Source organism: Schistocerca piceifrons, chromosome 3 (genome assembly GCF_021461385.2).
Source record: "Schistocerca piceifrons isolate TAMUIC-IGC-003096 chromosome 3, iqSchPice1.1, whole genome shotgun sequence".
NCBI lineage: Eukaryota > Metazoa > Arthropoda > Insecta > Orthoptera > Acrididae > Schistocerca > Schistocerca piceifrons.
In genome coordinates, this window is record NC_060140.1 from 115,798,047 (window position 1) to 115,820,411 (window position 22,365).

A 22,365-nucleotide genomic window follows, 5' to 3' on the forward strand; every position below is an offset into this window, starting at 1 on the left:
CCCAGCAGAGGCACAATACCGTCGGGTGCCACTGTGTACAGAACATAAGTCACCTATCGTCTGCACAGGCAGTAATTTGTCACTAGCCCCTGTACAGGTGTACTCTAGCTTAGAGCTGGAGCAGCACTGGATGACTTATCCATACCTGTCAAAAAATGGTTCAAATGGCTCTGAGCACTATGGGACTTAACTTCTGAGGTCATCAGTGCCCTAGAACTTAGAACTACTTAAACCTAACTAACCTAAGGACATCACACACATCCATGCGCGAGGCAGGATTCGAACCTGCAACCGTAGTGGTCACGCGGTTCCAGACTGTAGCGCCTAGAACCGCTTGGCCACCCCGGTGAGCTCCATACCTGTCATTTGAACTCAGTTTGACTCGATGCCCAGCTAGGTTAGAGCCACTCTTACTGTCAGAGTTGGCAGCCCTGTGTAATAATTTCTGCAGTCTGTATGTCCCCAGAGCACCTATTTTGCTTTACATGCACAATTAGTAAAATAATGTTATCTCCTGATGTTTTATAATGGCCAGTGGTTTTTAAGAGATCTGTTATTTATAATTACTAATATATAAAGTAAAGTCTGTAATTACAGTACAAGGGAAAAGATTATAAATAACTTCCAGTAAAGAAAACTTTGCCTGATCTAAATGATTTGGATGAAACAAGATTGTAAAATTTCTTTTCCAGTGATGCAATGGTCAGACTGTTAATAAAGTTAGCTCCGAGAGTCCTATGTTTCTTCCTGGAAATACTTTCTGTTCAATAATCACATTACTCAGAGAGAGTGAATGCTATGCCCTGCAGTTATTCCAAAAGATAACAATAATGGAATTTCCTGAACAAATCAGTGTGTAAAATAAGGAAAAGGTGTGGAGTCCAGAAACATGTAACATGTAACAGGAAACAGCATTCATACTAGCTTTCAAGCAATAGGTCTTTTTCTAACACGCACGCGCACACGCCCCCCCCCCCCCCCACACACACACACACACACACACACACACACACACACACACACACACACAGAGATATATATATATATATATATAAAAAAAATAGAGGGAAACATTCCACGTGGGAAAAATATATCTAAAAAGAAAGATGATGAAACTTACCAAACAAAAGCGCTGGCAGGTCGATAGACACACAAACGTACACACAAAATTCTAGCTTTCGCAACCAATGGTTGCCTCGTCAGGAAAGAGGGAAGGAGAAGGAAAGACAAAAGGATATGGGTTTTAAGGGAGAGGGTAAGGAGTCATTCCAATCCCGGGAGCGGAAAGACTTACCTTAGGGGGAAAAAAGGACAGGTATACACTCGCACACACACACATATCCATCCACACATACACAGACACAAGCAGACATTTGTAAAGGCAAAGAGTTTGGGCAATAATACGTAATAATACGTAAATCACTTCGAAACCATAACCAAAAAAATTTTTTTTTTTTTCCGCTTTGCTGCTATAAAATCCCCCGTTTCCAGTCCACAAACAGTTCCTTTTAGCTATTAAACAACCCTTTCGGCAGTTTTAATAACTTTTGCTTTATTTCCATTTCCGTTTTTCTCACATCACCGATCATTTTTAGCCGCTTCCCACAGGTTTTAACGTCATTATTTCTTCATCAAACAATTGTTAGCTTCATTTCCATAATCTGCCACCACCAAACCACTCCTTTTAATACATCCTCACGTAGTTTTTTCGAAATTTTCCCGAATTTCTCCACCCTTTAACGTGTTTTGGCGGCAACACAACCACCTAACCTTTATGCACATCATTATCTACCTACACAAGTTCACCACAGGATCAACATAGCCCAGCCCTAACCAACCCTTTTTCGCCTTTTTTCACACCAGATCTCCATTTGCTTTCTAATTTTACCTTTATCTCTCCCCATATATTTTTTCATATTTATTCTCATTTTCATTTCAGCCTTGTGTTCCACTTTCCACCTTCTAGTACCATGTCACCCTCACAACACCTTCACAACGACCCCATTTAGTTTTATTTACATTCCCTCCGCAAACATGCCTTCGCCCTAGCCAGATTACACTCCCATATTTTATTTTCTCAGGCTTGTCTGACATTTGGCATCACCCCCAAAGGCCTCACACTTAAAGTTCCCATCTCTGGCTGCAACCCTTCTTTCCATCAGTCCCTATACCAGTTCCAAACCAAACAATCCATTGCCCTCACCCACCTAATCCTTCACCTACACATCCACTCAGCCAATCAACACGCCCATCAACTCCTATCCTTTATAAAAATCCTCAATCTTTCCTCTCCCACATCCACACCTGTTGTTCAGAGCATCCTCCTACAGGCGAACCGCAAATTAGAGCAGCATGCCACCCTCCACCTTAAAAAACTATCCAATCTCCTGGTTTCCCACCTCCGGAAAGGCAACTCACTCACCCTTCACAACCTTTCCAGCAAACCTCAACCTCCTCTCATTGCACACAAACCCAGTCTCTCCCATCTACTCAATCTCCCACTTCCAGCTCCACTCCCTCCAAAACCTCAAAATTCCAATCAACGCAATCTGGAACCACAACACCCCAATTCAGTAGTTAACCTTTCCTCCAAACCTCTCTCCCAATCCGAAACCTCTGTCCTATCCAAAGGCCTCACCTTCAGCCCCACTCCCAGATTTAACCAAACAGCCCTCGTCAAAGATTTACTGTCCTACACCCGTACTCTCTGCTGGAAATATCACTTTGCCACGAAGAAAAATGATCCTAATCCTACTCCTAAGGATCCAACTCCCCAAGACACTATCCAAATTGAACCATGCCTGGAACAGTTCCGTCCTCCGTCACAGCGGGACCCACCTCCTCTTCCTCAAAATCACCCTCTCCTAACCTTCCAGGAATTTCTGACTTCCAGCCTTGCCTCTCAATCCTTCTTAAAAAACGTTAATTCTACTCCCAACATCACCACTGCTGAAGCCCAGGCTATCCGTGATCTGAAGGCTGACCGATCCATCGTCATTCTTCCGGCGGACAAGGGTTCCACAACTGTGGTACTTGATCGTCGGGAGTATGTGGCTGAGGGACTGCGTCAGCTTTCAGACAACACTACTTACAAAGTTTGCCAAGGCAATCCCATTCCGGATGTCCAGGCGGAGCTTCAAGGAATCCTCAGAACCTTAGGCCCCCTACAAAACCTTTCACCGGACTCCATCAACCTCCTGACCCCACCAACACCCCGCACCCCTACCTTCTACCTTCTTCCCAAAATTCACAAACCCAATCATCCCGGCCGTCCCATTGTAGCTGGTTACCAAGCCCCCACCAAACGCATCTCTGCCTACGTAGATCAACACCTTCAACCCATTACATGCAGTCTCCCATCCTTCATCAAAGACACCAACCACTTTCTCAAACGCCTGGAATCCCTACCCAGTCTGTTACCCCCGGAAACCATCCTTGTAACCATTGATGCCACTTCCTTATACACAAATATTCCGCATGTCCAGGGCCTCGCTGCGATGGAGCACTTCCTTTCACGCCGATCACCTGCCGCCCTACCTAAAACCTCTTTCCTCATTACCTTAGCCAGCTTCATCCTGACCCACAACTTCTTCACTTTTGAAGGCCAGACATACCAACAATTAAAGGGAACAGCCATGGGTACCAGGATGGCCCCCTCGTATGCCAACCTATTCATGGGTCGCTTAGAGGAAGCCTTCCTGGTTACCCAGGCCTGCCAACCCGAAGTTTGGTACAGATTTATTGATGACATTTTCGTGATCTGGACTCACAGTGAAGAAGAACTCCAGAATTTCCTCTCCAACCTCAACTCCTTTGGTTCCATCAGATTCACCTGGTCCTACTCCAAATCCCATGCCACTTTCCTTGACGTTGACCTCCACCTGTCCAATGGCCAGCTTCACACGTCCGTCCACATTAAACCCACCAACAAGCAACAGTACCTCCATTATGACAGCTGCCACCCATTCCACATCAAACGGTCCCTTCCCTACAGCCTAGGTCTTCGTGGCAAACGAATCTGCTCCAGTCCGGAATCCTTGAACCATTACACCAACAACCTGAAAACAGCTTTTGCATCCCGTAACTACCCTCCCGACCTGGTACAGAAGCAAATAACCAGAGCCACATCCTCATCTCCTCAAACCCGGAACCTTCCACAGAAGAACCCCAAAAGTGCCCCACTTGTGACAGGATACTTTCCGGGACTGGATCAGATTCTGAATGTGGCTCTCCAGCAGGGATACGACTTCCTCAAATCCTGCCCTGAAATGAGATCCATCCTTCATGAAATCCTCCCCACTCCACCAAGAGTGTCTTTCCGCCGTCCACCTAACCTTCGCAACCTCTTAGTTCATCCCTATGAAATCCCCAAACCACCTTCCCTACCCTCTGGCTCCTACCCCTGTAACTGCCCCCGGTGTAAAACCTGTCCCATGCACCCTCCCACCACCACCTATTCCAGTCCTGTAACCCGGAAGGTGTACACGATCAAAGGCAGAGCCACGTGTGAAAGCACCCACGTGATTTACCAACTGACCTGCCTACACTGTGAAGCGTTCTATGTGGGAATGACCAGCAACAAACTGTCCATTCGCATGAATGGACACAGGCAGACAGTGTTTGTTGGTAATGAGGATCACCCTGTGGCTAAACATGCCTTGGTGCACGGCCAGCACATCTCGGCACAGTGTTACACCGTCCGGGTTATCTGGATACTTCCCACTAACACCAACCTGTCAGAACTCCGGAGATGGGAACTTGCCCTTCAGCATATCCTTTCCTCTCGCTATCCGCCAGGCCTCAATCTCCGCTAATTTCTAATTTCAATTTGCCGCCGCTCATACCTCACCTGTCTTTCAACTTCATCTTTGCCTCTGTACATCCGCCCCGACTGACATCTCTGCCCAAACTCTTTGCCTTTACAAATGTCTGCTTGTGTCTGTGTATGTGTGGATGGATATGTGTGTGTGTGCGAGTGTATACCTGTCCTTTTTTCCCCCTAAGATAAGTCTTTCCGCTCCCGGGATTGGAATGACTCCTTACCCTCTCCCTTAAAACCCATATCCTTTTGTCTTTCCTTCTCCTTCCCTCTTTCCTGACGAGGCAACCATTGGTTGCGAAAGCTAGAATTTTGTGTGTATGTTTGTGTTTGTTTGTGTGTCTATCGACCTGCCAGCGCTTTTGTTTGGTAAGTTTCATCATCTTTTATATATATATATATATATATATATATATATATATATATATATATATATATATATATATAATGTTTTTATCAACAGGTATGATTTTTGGAGTTTTGAGCTAACCAGGAAATGTGCCATTTATTATGTGAGCCAATGGTTCATTTTCCTATGAATTATTTTTTTTGTATCTCCGTTTTTGATGTTGGAATTAAGAAGAATGTGTCACGGCATAAATTTGATCCTAATTTTAGGAGACAAGAGATGATTATTCTTGAGTTTGTCAGTCACATTTTCAACTGTTTTTATTAGATAGTGGTTGACGGCATCTTCTGTTTCTTTTTTTACTGAAGAATGATTTTCCATTTATTTTTAGATTAATGTCACTTGAGCATTGTTTTCCTGTACCAATGTTCATAATAATTTGTTTTTATTTAATTATTGTGTGAGGAGGTTATCATACATTTTTCTGGGTAGAAGCATGTTCATTGGCAAGTTAACCTGCCTAATTAGTGCATTGCTGTCTGAGAACTGTAAATTTACAGAGGATACTGTGCAATTGATGTCACTGGCTACTTGGTACAGGCAACTGATATTACAGTTTGTTACCCTAGTAGGGAATTGAGCATCGGATCAAGGTTGCAGTTGTTCATAATATATGACTAGTGTCTCCTGAGAGAAAATTAATGTTAAAATCACTACATCTTAAAATACTATAAGATTTTCTTTCATTTAATTTTTCTATCACTAATGCTTGATTTTTGTAGAAGCATCTCATGTTGCTATAGTGTGATCTGTAAACTGTTATTATATAAACAGTCAAGTGTGCAAGCTCTATGCCTGACAGTTCTATTTCTTCTTCAAAACTGTGGGAATTGCATTTGTCTGGTGGTGTGGCAGTAATGTCATTTTTTACACCTATGCCACTCCCTCCACTTTTAAAACTTTTTCTTGAAAAGTGACTCAAGTCTAAATTATGTTAACAGATCACTTTCTATTTCAAAACTGAGCATGGTGGCACAGTGGTTAGCACACTGGACTCGCATTTGGAAGGACGGTGGTTCAATCCTACGTCCGGCCATCCTGATTGAGGTTTTGCACGATTTCCCTAAATCGCTCCAGGCAAATGCCAGGATGGTTCCTTTGAAAGGGCATGGCCGACTTCCTTCCCTGTCCTCCCTATATCCGATAAGACCAGTGACCTCACTGTTTGGTCTCTCCCTCCAAACAACCCAACCTCTCTATTTCAAGAGACCTAATGAATTGGTCATTCAACACAATATCTGTGCATCTGACAGATCACTTCCATTTCTAATTAAAATACATAAGTCATTTACTTTTAGTTCCTGCATATTTTGAAAATAAACTTTTAGTTCAAAGAATTTTTTATAGATTGCATTGTACATTGATGAAATTTATTAGACACAACCTTGTTACATTTAACTGACTGACAAGATTCGTTGACAGCTTGTGGATCTCAAGCTCATTTGGAGATGCTATGGTTACTCCTTTCTTAAAGGAGGGTAGAAAAATCCCCCTTCTTAGATGTATTCAGCCTTGGTCTTAAGCACACACTTACAGGTGTAGATGTTGTTGGTGCTAATTTTGAGGCTGGATCTGGTTCTGCTGCTGCTGTTGTTGTCCTGAGTGGGCTCACTGTTGTTACAGATTATGGTTTCCAGGTCCCATCTTGGTTGTTATTTAGATGTTCTCCTGTAGAGGTATCTTTGTGAGTGGATTGATAGGTCTTTGGTGGGTTTTGTGAAATTGTGTCCTTGGTACTGATTTCCATTGTTTTTTTTCCATTTTTACTTAACAGGTTACTAATATTGGACTTTCGAAAAGTTTTGTAGTGCTGTCCATGTTTTGTGAGTAGTTGTCTTGAGGACAGTAGTTCTACAAACACTACTTTTTTGAAAGCTACACTGATCATCATAAATTGTCTGTTAATTTTCTCTGTCTCCTTATTTACATGTGAGTCTTTTGGTAAGTCATATCTAAGTGGTATACTAATGACTTTATGTGAGCTGAAAGTACCAACTGTTAAAGTACCAATACCACTCAGATAAGCACCTTATAGCATGAAAGTCCTCATTTCTGTAAATATTATTACTGTCTCCAATAATTGTAATAAAATTGTTGTTTGAGAGTTCATTAAGGGAGCTATGGTTCTGTAGCACTGCCGGAAGAGTTCTCCTGGCTGTATTACATCAAAAGCAGTAAAGGAGACACTACATCATTCAGTTTGTGTGCAATGTTTCTTCTATAGCTGTCTCCAAATACTATTACATATTGCTGAGTTTTTTTTGTCTGAATTATTCTCTCTATTTACTTTTGTTTTTCTGGTTTCATTTGGAGAAGTTTTCAGTGCTAGGTTCACTGATTTCAGGCACCCATGAGTGTTTTCATGTTTGATGTGTTCATGTTCACACATTATGGTTAACTTATTGCTAGTTTTTGTAAGTAAGGTGTTGATTCTCTGATGCCATTTGCATATTTATACAAGTTCTTAGACCTTCTGTATTGATTGAATGAGTCTACATTGACACAGGTACTTTCACTCTGAATTGTAATAACGCAGAGACAGTTTTTAACTTAGCCAATTCATCATATAGGCATTTTAAGTCTACACCCAAATTTAAGCATGCTGGACTTGTCAAAAAAACTACTCTCCTTCTTCCAATCCCTGCAATGGAAGCATTTTTTTTGCCATAAATCCCTCCAAGGAAAACCACCCTTAACCCAGTATTGAACCGTGCCTCTTCCAGTTTATATGACCATCCAATTGTGATCCTTCCTCCTCCCCCCTCCCCCCCCCCCCTCCCATGTAACCACCCATTGGTCACCTTCCAGGAATACCGAATTCCTTACCTCCAACTGAACCTCACCATCCTTCCCCAGGTCCCTCCCTCAGAGACAGTTTTTAACTTAGCCAATTCATCATATAGGCATTTTAAGTCTACACCCAAATTTAAGCATGCTGGACTTGTCAAAAAAACTACTCTCCTTCCAATACCTGCAATGGAAGCATTTTTTTTGCCATAAATCCCTCCAAGGAAAACCACCCTTAACCCAGTATTGAACCGTGCCTCTTCCAGTTTATATGACCATCCAATTGTGATCCTTCCTCCTCCCCCCTCCCCCCCCCCCCTCCCATGTAACCACCCATTGGTCACCTTCCAGGAATACCGAATTCCTTACCTCCAACTGAACCTCACCATCCTTCCCCAGGTCCCTCCCTCAGGACACCAATGTTTCAGTAGAAGAAACAACCTCCAAGCAAACCATGATCTGATGATTCTATTTGCAGATAAAGGTTCCACCATTACTGTTGTGAATTGCAGTAACAATCTGGTAGAAGGCCTCTGCCAGTTATCATACTCCTCCACCTATAAACCCTGCCAGAGTGATCCCAACCCAGAAGTCCAACACACACTACAGTCCCTGCTTAAAGCCTTAGGCCCTTCCCAAAACATCTTTCCTGAATCTATTTCCCTCCTTACCCCTATGACACCCCACAAACCGCCTTCTACCTGCTCCACAAACTTAACCACTGTGGATGCCCACATTGTGGTGGGTTATTGTGCCCCCACCGAAAGAATATCAGCCCACACTGACCAACACCTCCAACCAATTGCTCGTAACCTAATCTCCCATGTCAAAGGCACCAACCACTTCACTCACTGACTCACCCCTTTACCTCCTGGATTGCTATTCATCACTGTTCACACCAACATACCTTATGCCCAATGTCTTACCGCTGTTGAACACTAACTTTTCCAATGTCTTTCAGACTCTAAACCCACTACCTCATTCTTAATACACCTCACTACCTTTTCCTAACCCACAACTACTTCTCATTTGAAGGGAAGGTATATAAAGAAATCTGCAGCACACACATGGCACCCTCCTATGCCAACCTTCTTGTGGGCCATCTAGAGATCATCTTCCTAGGCTTCCAAAACACTGGATCCCTAGTCTGGTTCAGGTTCATTGATGATACCTTCATGATCTAGACTCAGGGCCAAGACACCCTATCTTCATTCTTCACAACGTCAACAGCTTCCCTCCCATCCGCTTCAAGTGGTCCTCCTTAACCCAGCATGCCCCCTTTATAGATGTTGACCTTCTCCTCTCTAATGGCTCTATGTGCACGTCTGTCCACATTAAACCCACAAACCACTATCAGTACCTGCATTTTGACAGTTTTCATCCCTTTCACACCAAAAAATCCCATCCATACAGCCTGGCCACCCAGGGACAGTGTATCTGCAGTGACAAAAACTTCCTTGCTCAGTATGATGGTCTTGCCAAGGCCTTCACACAGAGGCACTATCCCCCAGATCTAGGCCACAAACAGATCTCTTTTGCCACTTCCCCTCACACCCACAATCCTCCCACCACCCTCAAGAACCAGCCATGAAGGAGTGTTCCCTTCATCACCAAGAACTGCCCCAGACTGGAACAACTGAACCAAATCTTCTGCCAAGGCTTCGATTACCTATCATCATGCCTGATACACTTCCCACCCCTCCTAACATGGTGTTCCACCACCAACCCAACCTTCACAATGTCCTTGCCCATACTTATGCCACTTCCAATCCCAACCCCTTACCTCAAGGATCATATCCTTATGGAAGACCCAGGAGCAAAACTTGCCTGCTTCACCCACCCAGCACTTCATATTTCAGTCCTGGCACAGGTTTAGCCTATCCTATCAGGGGCCAGGCCACTTGTGAAAGCAGCCATGTCATTAACCAGCTCTGCTGCAACCATTATACAGCTTTTCATATTGGTATGAATACCAACCAGCTGTCCACCAGGATGAATGGTCACTGCCAAACTGTAGCCAAGAGCAAAGTAGATCACCCTGTGGCACAAAATGCAGCTGAACACAACACACTTGTCTTCAATGGCTGCTTCACTACCTGAGCCACCTGGATCCTTCCCTCCATCACCAGCTTCTCTGAACTGTGCAGATGGGAGTTATCCTTACAACACATTCCTGGCTGTCGTAATAATCCCAGCCTCAACCTATGGTAACATACTGTCCCCACATCCTCCACCCAGCAGTCTCCACCCCCCTCTGTCTTACTATCTCCTCCCCATTCTCATCTCCCACCCTGTTTATTTGCAGCCCTCTGCCAACATATCCACCCATCTTTCCCTGCAACTCTCCAATTAGCTTCTTTTTTCCCCACCTCTCTGCCCCACAATCTTCTGATGCTGCACCTGTTAGCAGTCCAGTCCCCGTGCTCTCCACCATACAGTGTTCATCTCTCCTCCCACCTGTACACTTTTACTGATAAAGGCTGTGGCTGAAAACTTTACGTAAGTGTGTTTTAACTGCGCCTGTCTGCAACTTGCTGCACAATAAGTGGCAATCTGTCTTTTCCTACATTGTAGACATGTCATTTATCAGTGTTGGAATAACATTTTTTTTCGGTGATTCTGTCATAACCCATTTAATTGCTCAGAACTGAGTTACACTAATGTGATACGTATGTTTTTGCTTACCAATCAAATACAATTGATGTGTACCCACCCCATTGAGTTTGTGCACACACCCGAAGGCCTTTTGTTACATTTCTGCTACACTTACATTTAATAGTCACAGTTCAATTATTAACTTGATCTCAATCTGGGCACAAACTCTGTTACTTCTACAGTTCCATATTTTTGTTTTGTAGATGTGAAAAATCATGATTTAAGTTCATTCACAATTTACAATTTTTAGATGCTGAGAAATTCAATGACATGGATTTAGGCGATAATTCTATGAAATAGTTCATGAAAAAAAGATTAAATGATGTAATGAAAAGAATTGTTGAAAATAACAAGAAAAAAGGAATAAATCTGAGGCCAAAGTGTCTCAGAACAGTGCAGTACCATCTCCATTTTTAAGCAAATATAGTATAATTGTACATGTATTCCTATGTTTGACAAGTATTGCATCATTGTATCATTCATTGTTTCAAACCCTGTTAAACACAATTCCATTTGAAAATAATATTGTTGTTATATTACTATGGGTGAAAAAGTTTGACTGTGCTGTAAAATGCTCACTTCTCTGTCTACTATCAATAAAAGCTTTGTCTTAGTAATGAGGGTTGGAACTTAAATAGTGTCAACTATTTATTCACAACCGATACAAAAGAGTTAAACATTTGCACCTGTTACTGTCCTTCAAAGTAGTCACCAGCATTGTGTAGAACCCATTGCCAGTGATGTGGAAGGTGTAGTACACCGTTAGCAGAGCTTGTTCTGTTGATGGTGCGAATGGAGCAGTTTAAAGTTATGGTGATTTTCATGCACGACTGATGGTGTTATCCTAACGCGTTACATTCCTCCACGGCAGACCATCAATGCACAGTATTACTGTTGATGTTTGGAGCATCACCTGCAACCAGCTTTGCAAAAGAAGCAGCGACACTTTCTGTGCAACCCAACCATTATTTTGCACGACAATGCGCGGGCACATCAGCGCAAGCTGTGGCTGCTCTGTTCGGTCAATGGGACTCGGAAGTACTGTACCATCCACCATACTCCCCAGACTTAGGTCTTGTGACTTTGATTTGATTCCGAAGACGAAGGAACCACTTCGTGACATTCGCTTCAGAACTGTTCCAGAGATTCGACCCATTCCATTCGCACCATCAACAGAACAAGCTCTGCTATCGGTATACTACGCCTTCCACATCGCTGGCAATGGGTTCTACACAATGCTGGTGACTACTTTGAAGGACAGTAACCGGTTCAAACATGTAACTCTTTTGTATCGGTTGTGAACAAATAGTTGCCACTACTTAAGTTCCAACCCTCGTATATTGAACTCGCTGCTTTTATGAAAGTTAAATATTTTTTTAGTATTACATACCCCTCCATAAATTAGTGGCACTACCAAAGTAAAAGAAATCGATTTCAATGTTGCTTACTTGAGTCTAGTCCAACTGACAACCAACCTTGAGCCTTTATTCTAGTTGTCAATAAAGCATCTGGGGGAATTTGTTACGTTTCTAGATTCTGAGAGTTAAGAATGCTTGCTATTGTCTACAGCTGAGAGCTGAGGCAATGGGCTTACTTCTGAACTCCACACAATGTTTATTGTCAGAGAGACTTGAAATGGTTGCTTATGGAAGAGTTCAGGAGTCACCACTGGGGTCAAGTTTTCTGCCAGTAATGTGAAGTCCTGCCAGAAGGACAAATGTTGTTGTCTGTAGGAAGGGGACACCAAAGTTCATTCTTACACTTGAGTAAAAAACCAATCATTCTGCATCTTGGAGCTGACTCGCTGAAAGACCATGATGTTCAATCAATTTTTGCTGGATAGTTGAAGCTCACTAAATCTGGGAGTCCTGGGTGTAGCAGGAGAGTTAGTGGCCCTCTGTGGTGGAGTTGATGTTTGAAAGTGTTACATATTTCTGTAGTTGGGAAAGTATGGAAAAGTACAAGAAATAACAAGTTTCTATCAGTCCCTCTATTTGAATTGGTATACTTCAAAACAGTTCTACGTTTTATCATTTTGGATAGATATTTTCTTAACTGAGAGCATATCTAGTTTGTATTCTTACTGTAAACTTTATCTCCCTTTCTTCTCTCATGCTTCATTACTTTTGACATGCACAATGTAGCTGGTATCAGTTATCAAGGATCACATGTACCAGGTGCGGAAATGACATACACAAAAAATAGATACAGCTGGTAAAATATAATGCCATTGTCATACAGAATCTGTGCAACAAGGATTGCAAGAATTCAAGCTTATGTGAATAGAGAATCAGTGAGGATGAAGGATTCAAACAGACTGAAAAAGAGACTAACATAAACTTCTACTCTCATTTCCCATTTTATAGGTGCAATACATTCTTGCTAAATTTCACATTGGTCGCAACTGTAGTGACCCCATCATCAGCTGCATTTTGAGCCCAAATCGTATCTCTTTTATGTCATTTTCACTCTATATTATATAAGATAGCATGGCAACAAAGATGTACAAAGTGCGAATATCTTATATTTAAAAGTAAATTGTTTAGGCTACAACTATCATATATTTCAAAGAAAAGTGGCAATACTGTTACTGGTAGTGAAATGTGTCTTTGTAACATGTGAAATTGTGAATTTCTGTTTGCCCATTTGCCACAACTTTCAAGGAGATACATAATTGTTTAATAGTTTGTGATGGATGAATAAAGAGTTTCTCTCTGTACAGTGTAAATCCTTTTCTAACATTATGGGTAACCCTGAAATAATATGTTGCTTGCTTCACAGGTTAAAACTGCTGTGGCTTACTCTCACACAAGTTCACAGTAGCTGTGTCATAGAATTTCTGCCTGTCTACCATCCAAATGAAGATGAGAAGAGAGATCCCAAACTTTACGCCAATAATGTACGGAAATTAATGGCAAGGTGAATATTTCTCAGTCATTGTTCAGTGTGTGTGTGTGTGTGTGTGTGTGTGTGTGTGTGTGTGGGCACACACAATACCATATATGTCTTGTGCAATTTAATTATCTTATTCACAAATGATGGACAGACATTCCACTAAGAAAACTTTGACTACATCCATTATAACATGTTGCATAGCAGTGCATGCATCAGGGAGTGGGGTCAGTGAAACTACTGCAGATTCCATTATGACTGGACATTGTGAGATACAGGAAGTTCTGTCCATAAACTGAACGAGAGTAAACATAGTCTCACATCAGATAAAATGTTCTCAAGTATCCAGCTGCTTGAAATGATAAAAATGCTATAGCTTTCAATCAAGTACTCCATGGCCATTGTGAAGTGGGAATGAATGTTGGACTCCTGGTAAGCCCTTACATACTCAGATGTAATGCAACTGGTGCTAGTGCATTGTGATATACGGCCCATAGTTATAGGTAATTTACCAGAAGGAAAAATTTTGCTACTCCCACTCCTACTCCTAACGCTGTTAAAAAAAAAAAAAGTTTGCGTAAAATTTCTCATCAGTCTGACAACTGCTAGGTGATCCCCAAAAATGATGAAGTTGGAAAATAGTATACACATTTGTTAAATCCCTTCAAAAGTGGTATACCTTCTCCTCTATTTCCTTTTTAATTCTGAAAGAAATTTATAGACACACATACAAGGATACCGCAGTACTTGCTACAAAGTGTTCTGAGCTAACATTCATGCCAATTGTACCTCTTTAGTCAATTTTATTTCTTCTTCCTCTTTTTCACCTTTGGCTGCTTGCAACATAACTTCTGCAATATTTTCCTGGATCATCCTCATCATTATTATTATCACAAAGAATAGAGTGACAGTTTCAGGAACAGAGTAGCAAATATGGTTGAAAATGTAATTCACAAGCAGCCACACTGATTTCCAGGACAGTATTCTGATAATTCATCAATTGGCTTATGAATAGGAAATCATAATAAATGACTTTAAATGCAAGAACAAGAAAAATACCTATTGTTCTTAAAGAGTTCTTCACCCTATGAGATAAGTGAAATTGGTCTTGAAGCAAATATATTTTGAATACACAAATTACCTTTGTCATGCACCTAGAATGACTTACCACTGAATGATACCCTGTTCTCTGTATTGCCACCAAAGTTCTCAATAATGATCGTTTTGTTTGTATGTGGAGTGATGATACAATAGAAACCAAATGGTAGATCAGGTATCATTGGACACTTCTTGCTGCTAGTTATGGTAAATCTTCTTAAAGAGTTGTGTTGAGGCTTCTGTAAATCTTTTTAAAAGGATCACACCTGTAACAGAAGCTGCATCATCAGTGATATGAACTAGAACCAAAAGAAAAAAAAGAAAGATTACCCTAAATGTGATGACCGAAAGGAAGGTACAATTTTTTTATTTTTATTTTTAGAGGCACACTTCAGTCAACTTTTGCTGCTTAACAGAATTTTATTGGTTATCAGTAAAAATAATCTCTCTCTCCCTCTCTCTCTTCTCCTGCAGGTGTTCAGATGTCAGGCACTTCCAGCAATTGCTCTTTATCTTGAAATTTTACTATCATTGCCATGCCATCAACATTTTCAACAGATGTGAATGCTGGGAGCAGCTCTTCATCACAGTGTGGCACTAATTTTTGAGGGTCAGTAAGGCTAAGTTATGTCTGTCTTCTGTGTGTCTTGTTCCTATAAATTTATCCCAAACAAAAGAAGAGCCAAGTACCTTGACTTTCTGGAGGTGCTTCTGTGTTTATTATCGTTGCTGATCTTCACTGAACACTGGCAGACAGTTTTTCCTGTTGTCACCTACATCACTGCTTTTATTGATTGATTTTATCATTTGTTTTTGTGTGCAATACTGACAAGCAGTCTTTTTTTCTTTTTTGTTTGGTGAGCACAGGGCCCTGAGCTGTTGTAGCTCCCATATCTTTTCACATCTCCAATTGTCATTACTTTTTTTTCCTTCTTGTGGAGGCAGCCTCTGATTTTGACCCAGCTATTCCCATAGGTTCTGCTTTCTCTCATCAACATCTCCATTCATTTCTCATGCATCACTTGTCAGTTGAAGTAATTTTTGTTGCCTACTCAGTCTGTTCTCCATTTTGAAAGCTTTTTCTGTAGCGTAGACAAAATGGGACAGAAGGCCGTGAAGTAGCACATACTACTTCCCAACAACAAAGGGTTTGACTTCTGATGCCTGAGCTGTTAGCTCTCCACACATGCCAAGGTGTGTATGCCTTTATTCCTGGGCCATCAGTACTCCAGGCAACAACCGTCATGCCAGATAGCCTTTTCTGTAGCTTGGTGGTGCCCATGGAGAGAGTACAAGAGTGGGTTACATGGCATCAAGGTGGATATTTTCTCATGAAATGTACCAGATTGAACCAACACAATGGCTGTTCTGATTCAACCATCTATATTTTCCTCATTATCCAATGTATCACATTCTTCTTGCATACAAGGGCATCAACCCCTTGACACACGCCTTTGTGTGGGGTTACCAGTTGAAAGCTGCTCCTGTCCCCCTTGTTGGTACTCAAGCCACAAATTAAAACAGCTCTATTCCGTGGTCCTAAAGCTCATTATGCCTCCGACTTTCTGGTGTGTGTTCCTTTCAGTTCTCTAAGAGTATCTGGGTGGTACCATCATTTACACTTACAACTCTAAAATTATGGATAGAATGTGATACGCTTTTACGTCTTCCTCTGGTCAGGAACAACATTTGTTGTTGGGAATGTTTAGTGTTTTTAAGGACCTAATAGCATTAACAGAGCCCTACATTTTGTTAACTAAGCCTCCCCTGACTGTATTTTAATTTACAGTGACTAAGCGTGCAGCCTCTAGGCCACTGATCATTGTTACTCTTGTCACACTGTGATACCTGCTATTCATGACCTTCTCCCTGATCTTAACCATACTTCCTGCCCAGTTGTTTGTCTCCAGATCCCACATCATTTGGATATTCGAGGGAATGATCTGGCTGACCATTTGGCTAGAGAAGCGATTACTTGCCCTGTATTCAGTTTGATGATCCCAGGTGCATATTTCCAGGTACAAATAAGGTCCTTGCACACTCTGAGATGAAGCAACATTTTGTGGGCTACTATCCTCTCAACTCCACACTATTGAGGAGACTACTGCTGCTTGGCACTCCTCCTCCTGTTCCTTCTGGAAGGAATACACTGTTGTATGTTGCTTCCACAATGGTCATACCAGCTTAAACCCTAATTTTATTGTATGAAACGAGCAACCCCAACATTGTGGGTCTGGAGTCTTACAGACACTAATATTCTGGTGGAATGCCCCTTCTTACTGGCTCTCCATGTTAAGCATGGTCTCCCGAATTCTTTGCCTCTGATATTTAAAGATGATTTGCAGACAGTTGAACTGGTTCTCCCTTATCTCGATGGAAGTGGTTTTTATTCTAAGATAAAATATTTTAAACTACCATTGGGGTGACAGCAGGATGCTTGGGGTTGGGACGTTTCCCGCTGCATTCTGTGTCAGGGAAAACATACGACCCTACCTCCTCCCCCAGCTGTCCCTCTTCCAACCCTCTTTTACTCTGTTTTAATTGATTTTAAATGCAGTTTGCCTCTCCATCTACCATACCATATTTTACATTTTAGGGGTATCACTCTGTTCATAAGAGGGTGCTCTTTAATCCCTAATGAATTGGGTTGGATGACTGGGTGGGATGACTACTGTTGTTTGCAGGGCCCCAGGGACGCCTATTCTCCCCTTACATCTTCGTCCTCTTGTATTTATTATTGACAGTCTATCTGATATACCTAGTACATTTTACCCTTCTCACTGTTCTAAATTTCTGACTGTAAGGCATTCTTTGCTCTGTAATTGTGTTGATGGGGTTGGATGCGGCTGAGGTTTCTCTTGCTATGGATTAGCCATGGGAGACCCCTTGTCTGCTGTGACTTACATACCGGTCTGATCCATATGTTTCTCAGTAAATTATTTCTCATAGGGATCAGTATTGCCTTCAATATTTTATCATACCTACATGCTTTCCTCTTCACAATGCATTGTTGGCAGGCTTCACTACCTCCAGATGAACTACATGTGCACCAAGGGACTGATGACCCTGCTGCTACTGTTCAGTTCGTTAACCCACAACCAACTAACCAACAAACCAATGCCGATAAATGGCAACACATTGTTCCATTTTGATATACACCAGACATGGAGGTTGGACATCTTTTTCAGCATTTAAGCTTCAGGAAATACTTATATCCTCCTGCCTCACCTATTCCCAAGCATGTTAGTCGTGTTAATAAGATCTCTCTTCTTCCTCGTCTGGTTGCACAAAACTTTTCATTCATTGTAAAGTCTGTTAAGTTACCAGCACCATTCCTCTTGCAGGACTTCATGAATTTTAACCAAAAATTTGATAATGTTTGTATTACTAGTGCTGTACTCCCTTTTGTTGTGAGCTTTAAAACTGTTAAATTGTTGAAGAAAACATTTGAAGCCTGCTACTTTGAGAGTGGCTTGGCTTCAATGGTTTTATTGGAAACGTAACATACAGAAGAGAATATTAATTTTTTTTATTTTTATTTATTTTTTATTAATTTGGGTAATGCAGTAGCTGAATAAGCTGACTAGATATAAGTCTAGGAAGAACTTGTCACAGAACTGCCTTCACACCATCAGTGCAAATTGCTTGAAACAAAGGTTGAAAAATCAGCCATGAAAGACAAGCTCATATTTAGTTACAAATTAAGTAAACCAAGCACACAACATTATAAAAATACAATGTTATAAAATAGAAAAAAAACATTAATGCCACTTATTGATAGGCCTTAGGCCTGTTTAGTCAGGCTGACTGAGTGCTGCCTACAAGAAGCATTCTATGATCGTCAGATGTGTCACCATCATGTCACCAGTACTTCCAACTGTTGTTGCAAGTAAGTGAACTGGGTAGTGCCATGTTATTCAAGCAGCTCTTTCTGTGGCCTCACAAGGCTGAGTGGACCCCTTTCCATACCTTTCTACCTCATAAAATTCAGAGGAGGTACCTGGAATTGAACCTGTGTCTGTCTGCACCAAAGGCAGCAACCCTTGCCATTCAGATATAGAAGTGGTCCATGCTACAGAATAAAATTATCTAACAATAACAACAGTATGATTTTGCTGCTGCTGCTGCTGCTGCTGCTGCTTCCTTGATATTCGATCCAAAGATTGGTTTGATGCAGCTCTCCTCACTAGTCTATACTGTGCAAGCCTCTTCATCCATTTTAACCTGCTTACTGTATTAATGCCCTGATTTGACTCTGCTATTTTTATCACTCTCACTTCCCTCCATTGATGATTCCTTGACACCTCAAGATGTGTCTTATTGACCAGTATCTTCTTTTAATCAAGTTGTTCCATAAATTTCTTTTCTCCACAGTTCGATAAACTACCTCTTCAGTAGTAATTTGATCTAATCTCCAGCCTTCGTCTGTAGAGCCACTTTCCAAAAGCTTCTATTCCCTTCCCATCTGAACTGTTTGTCATCCATGTTTCACTTCAGTACAAGGTTACATTCAAAGTAACTACCTTCAGAAAAGATTTCATACCATTTAAATTTCTCTTTTACAAAAATGATTTTTTTACTACTTGCAGTCTTCATTATCTATCCTCATTACATCAATCATCGTCATTTAATTTGTTCCTCAAATAACAAGACTAATCTGTTACTTTTAGCATCTCATTTTCGAAACTACTTAGCTGAGCACCATCTGATTTACCTGACTACATTCCATTATCCTTGTTTTATTTCCGTTGATGTTCATCTTTACTTCTGTATGACACCCCATACTCTCTGGCCAACAGATCTTCCAAGTCCTTGGTCATCTCTGACAGAGTTACATCGTCATCGACAAACCTCAGAGTTTTTATTTCTTCTTCCTGAACCATAATTTCCTTTCCAAACTTCCCCTTGGTACCTTTACTGCTTACTCAGTGTTCAGACTGAATGATATTGGGGAGAGAATGCAACTTTCTCTCGCTGCCTTCTCAACTATTGTTTCTCTTTCATATTCTTCAACTCTGAGAATCACAGCGTGGTTTGTTGTAAATAAATATTATCTCCTTGCATTTTGTTCCTGCTACCTTCACAAAAACGCAATTAGGACCATTTTAATAAGAAAGACCCCTGAAACTTGCAGAAAGTGTTTCAATAAGTTAGGTATCTTAACTTTTTCATCATTGTATATATACAAGACAATAATGTACATCACAAATGGTAGTGAGGACTGGATTACAAATGCTAGTGTACACACCCACAATACAAGAAGGAAGAATGAAGAACGGAGCATACCCCACCAACTGGCAATGTTAGAAAAAGGACCCCAGTACTCTGGAATCAGACTACTAAGAAGTCTGCCTAAAAACCTGCAAGATAGTGTACTTGACAATGACTTTCCAAAGAAACTTAAAGACTATCTCATTGAAAAAGAGTTTTACAGTGTTGCAGAATACTTACGCCATTAAATTTGTATATATTGTTATTCATTATCAATGATGTAAAAAATGTAAGCTGAAGGGGGTAGAAAAATAAGTGATGATGAATGTTGCTACTTTGACATGTCCTGTATTACATGTACATTTACTGTCCACAATGTAATCTTACAGGATCAAATAAAATTCATTTTAATTCAATTCAGAATTTGAAAGCAAGTATTCCAGCTGACATTGTCAAACCTCTCTCTAAATCTAGTAGAAATTTGCCTTACTTCAGCTTATCTTCTAGGATAAGTCATAGGTTCTGTATTGCTCAGTGTGTTCCTACACTTTTCCAGAACCCAAACTGATCTTCCACGAAGTTGGCTTCTGCCAGTTTTCCAAATAGTTTGTGAATATTTTGTGTTGAATTACATAAAATAATGCACCATGATGACATTCTGTGCATTTTAGCAATAGCGAATCACAACCCACTGGAAATAAGAATCACATGTTGATTAAATGAAATAAAACTGACATTATTTATTTTATGAGTTGTATTTAGAAGTGATGTCAAAGGAAATACCAAAAATTCACTTCATCTGAAAAAAAGGCTTTTGTGTGAAAATGTTAGAACTTCATGGTCATTAGGGGTTGCCATGTAGTTGTTTGGCTGAGTTAAATTTTTCACATATTGTTGATTCCGTAAATGGAGCAAGATGAGAGGGTGGGAGCTGAACTGAAGAAAGTTGAAAATTAAGGGTCACCCTAATGTGCAATGTCTCCAGATTTCTTGTACCAGTTCAACTTTGCAGCCTCTGGAACCCATGCAATGCTAAATTGTAACCATCATCACAGAACTGCACTGCACTGCAGACTTAGATACATATGAATGCATGGTCTCGTGGCAATATGAATTAGTGAAATGTTCTCAGGCTTCCGGCTGCATCAGGTGGTTAAAATCCCTCAAGCTTTCAAACAAGATCTCCTTGATCATTGTCAAATGGTAAATGACAGCTGTGACACCACAGATTCACTCTTATATAGCCACGCTGCTGGCTGTGAAATCACTGGCGCTCCCTTCCACACCAGATATGGCATTCATTGCAACCGCTTCAACCTTCCAATGCCCGGGTCTCATGCTATGCTGAATTGCAAACCGCCCTCCTGGTTGATGGCATTTACAAATATTTTTATTTCTACAGCCTCTTTTACAATGCTATCCTTATTCCAAAATCCCTTCATCCTCATAATGACAGATGTTTTGTCAAATAGAATATGGTGTTGATTTTTCTAAAGCATGTTCTGCTATAGCTGATTTTTTAGGATAGCGTATGCAGAACAACTCTTTTGTTCTGTCCGGCATTGCTCCACAGTGGGTACTGCAAGCTGTGTAGTGTGGCTGTTATTACATTCTCCAAACAGTGTGCACTGTGGACCAACCCAGGATGGAACACAAGAGGTGCTTATACCTATGATACCCTGAAAAATCAGCCGTGGCACAACATACTTTAGAAAATTGATACCAAATTCTATTTGATGAAACATCTGTCATTATGAGAATGAAGGGATTTTGGGATTACTTTATAAAAGAAGCTGTAGAAATAAAAATATTTGAAAACACCTCGCATGTGTGAATATTAAGTGCTCTCACCCTCTGCTGAGGATGTCAGCAGTACTCAGAGTGCACTGAGTGACAGCCAGCAGGTAGCCTAGATAGCCATCTGTACAGAATAGGCAGAGGGACTCAGCCAATCCTTAGTGTGAGAACATATCTTTTGCTCAATGCATATCCTTACTGTGTGCAGGACATGAATTTTTCTTTTTTCTTGCATTCCAAAGGATGGCAGCTCAAATCCCTATCTGGTCATCCAGATTTAGCTTTCCTGTGCTTAAGGCAAATGCTGGGACTTTTCCTTTGAAAAAGACACCTTCCTTTCCCAATCCCAGATTGTGCTCCATCTTGAATGACTTCATAATCAGTGGTATACTTAACACTAATCTCCCTTTATCCTTTTTCTCTGTTTTAGTTTCATTTGCACAATTTCGTCTGTTGAACATTGTAAAGGTTCTGAATCTTTGATCCTCTCAGATTCCCAAGTTTAAATGTATAATTGTATTTTTTTTTCTGGCAGGGCTCTTGGCATACCCATGTCAGATTATACATATGATGATTGCCGTCTTATAACAAGAGCTAAAAGGCTCAATATACCAGGAGCTGCTGGCTTGCTTGAAGTTCAGAAGCTAAGGGGACGGCTTGGGTAAGAACTTAAAGAAACTTTTTTTCTGTTTCTGTT

General features: G+C 41.0%; 1 protein-coding gene across 1 annotated transcript in view; it reads left to right on the top strand.

The window, feature by feature from the left end:
- The window catches only part of LOC124789473 (lysophosphatidylcholine acyltransferase), a 642,390-nt gene that overhangs the window by 610,188 nt on the left and 9,837 nt on the right, over positions 1-22,365 (top strand). Inside the window, exons 6-7 of the mRNA XM_047256841.1 lie at positions 13,452-13,589; positions 22,204-22,329. Of these exons, the coding sequence (XP_047112797.1) occupies positions 13,452-13,589; positions 22,204-22,329 (264 nt within the window). The remainder of the gene's footprint in view (positions 1-13,451; positions 13,590-22,203; positions 22,330-22,365) is intronic.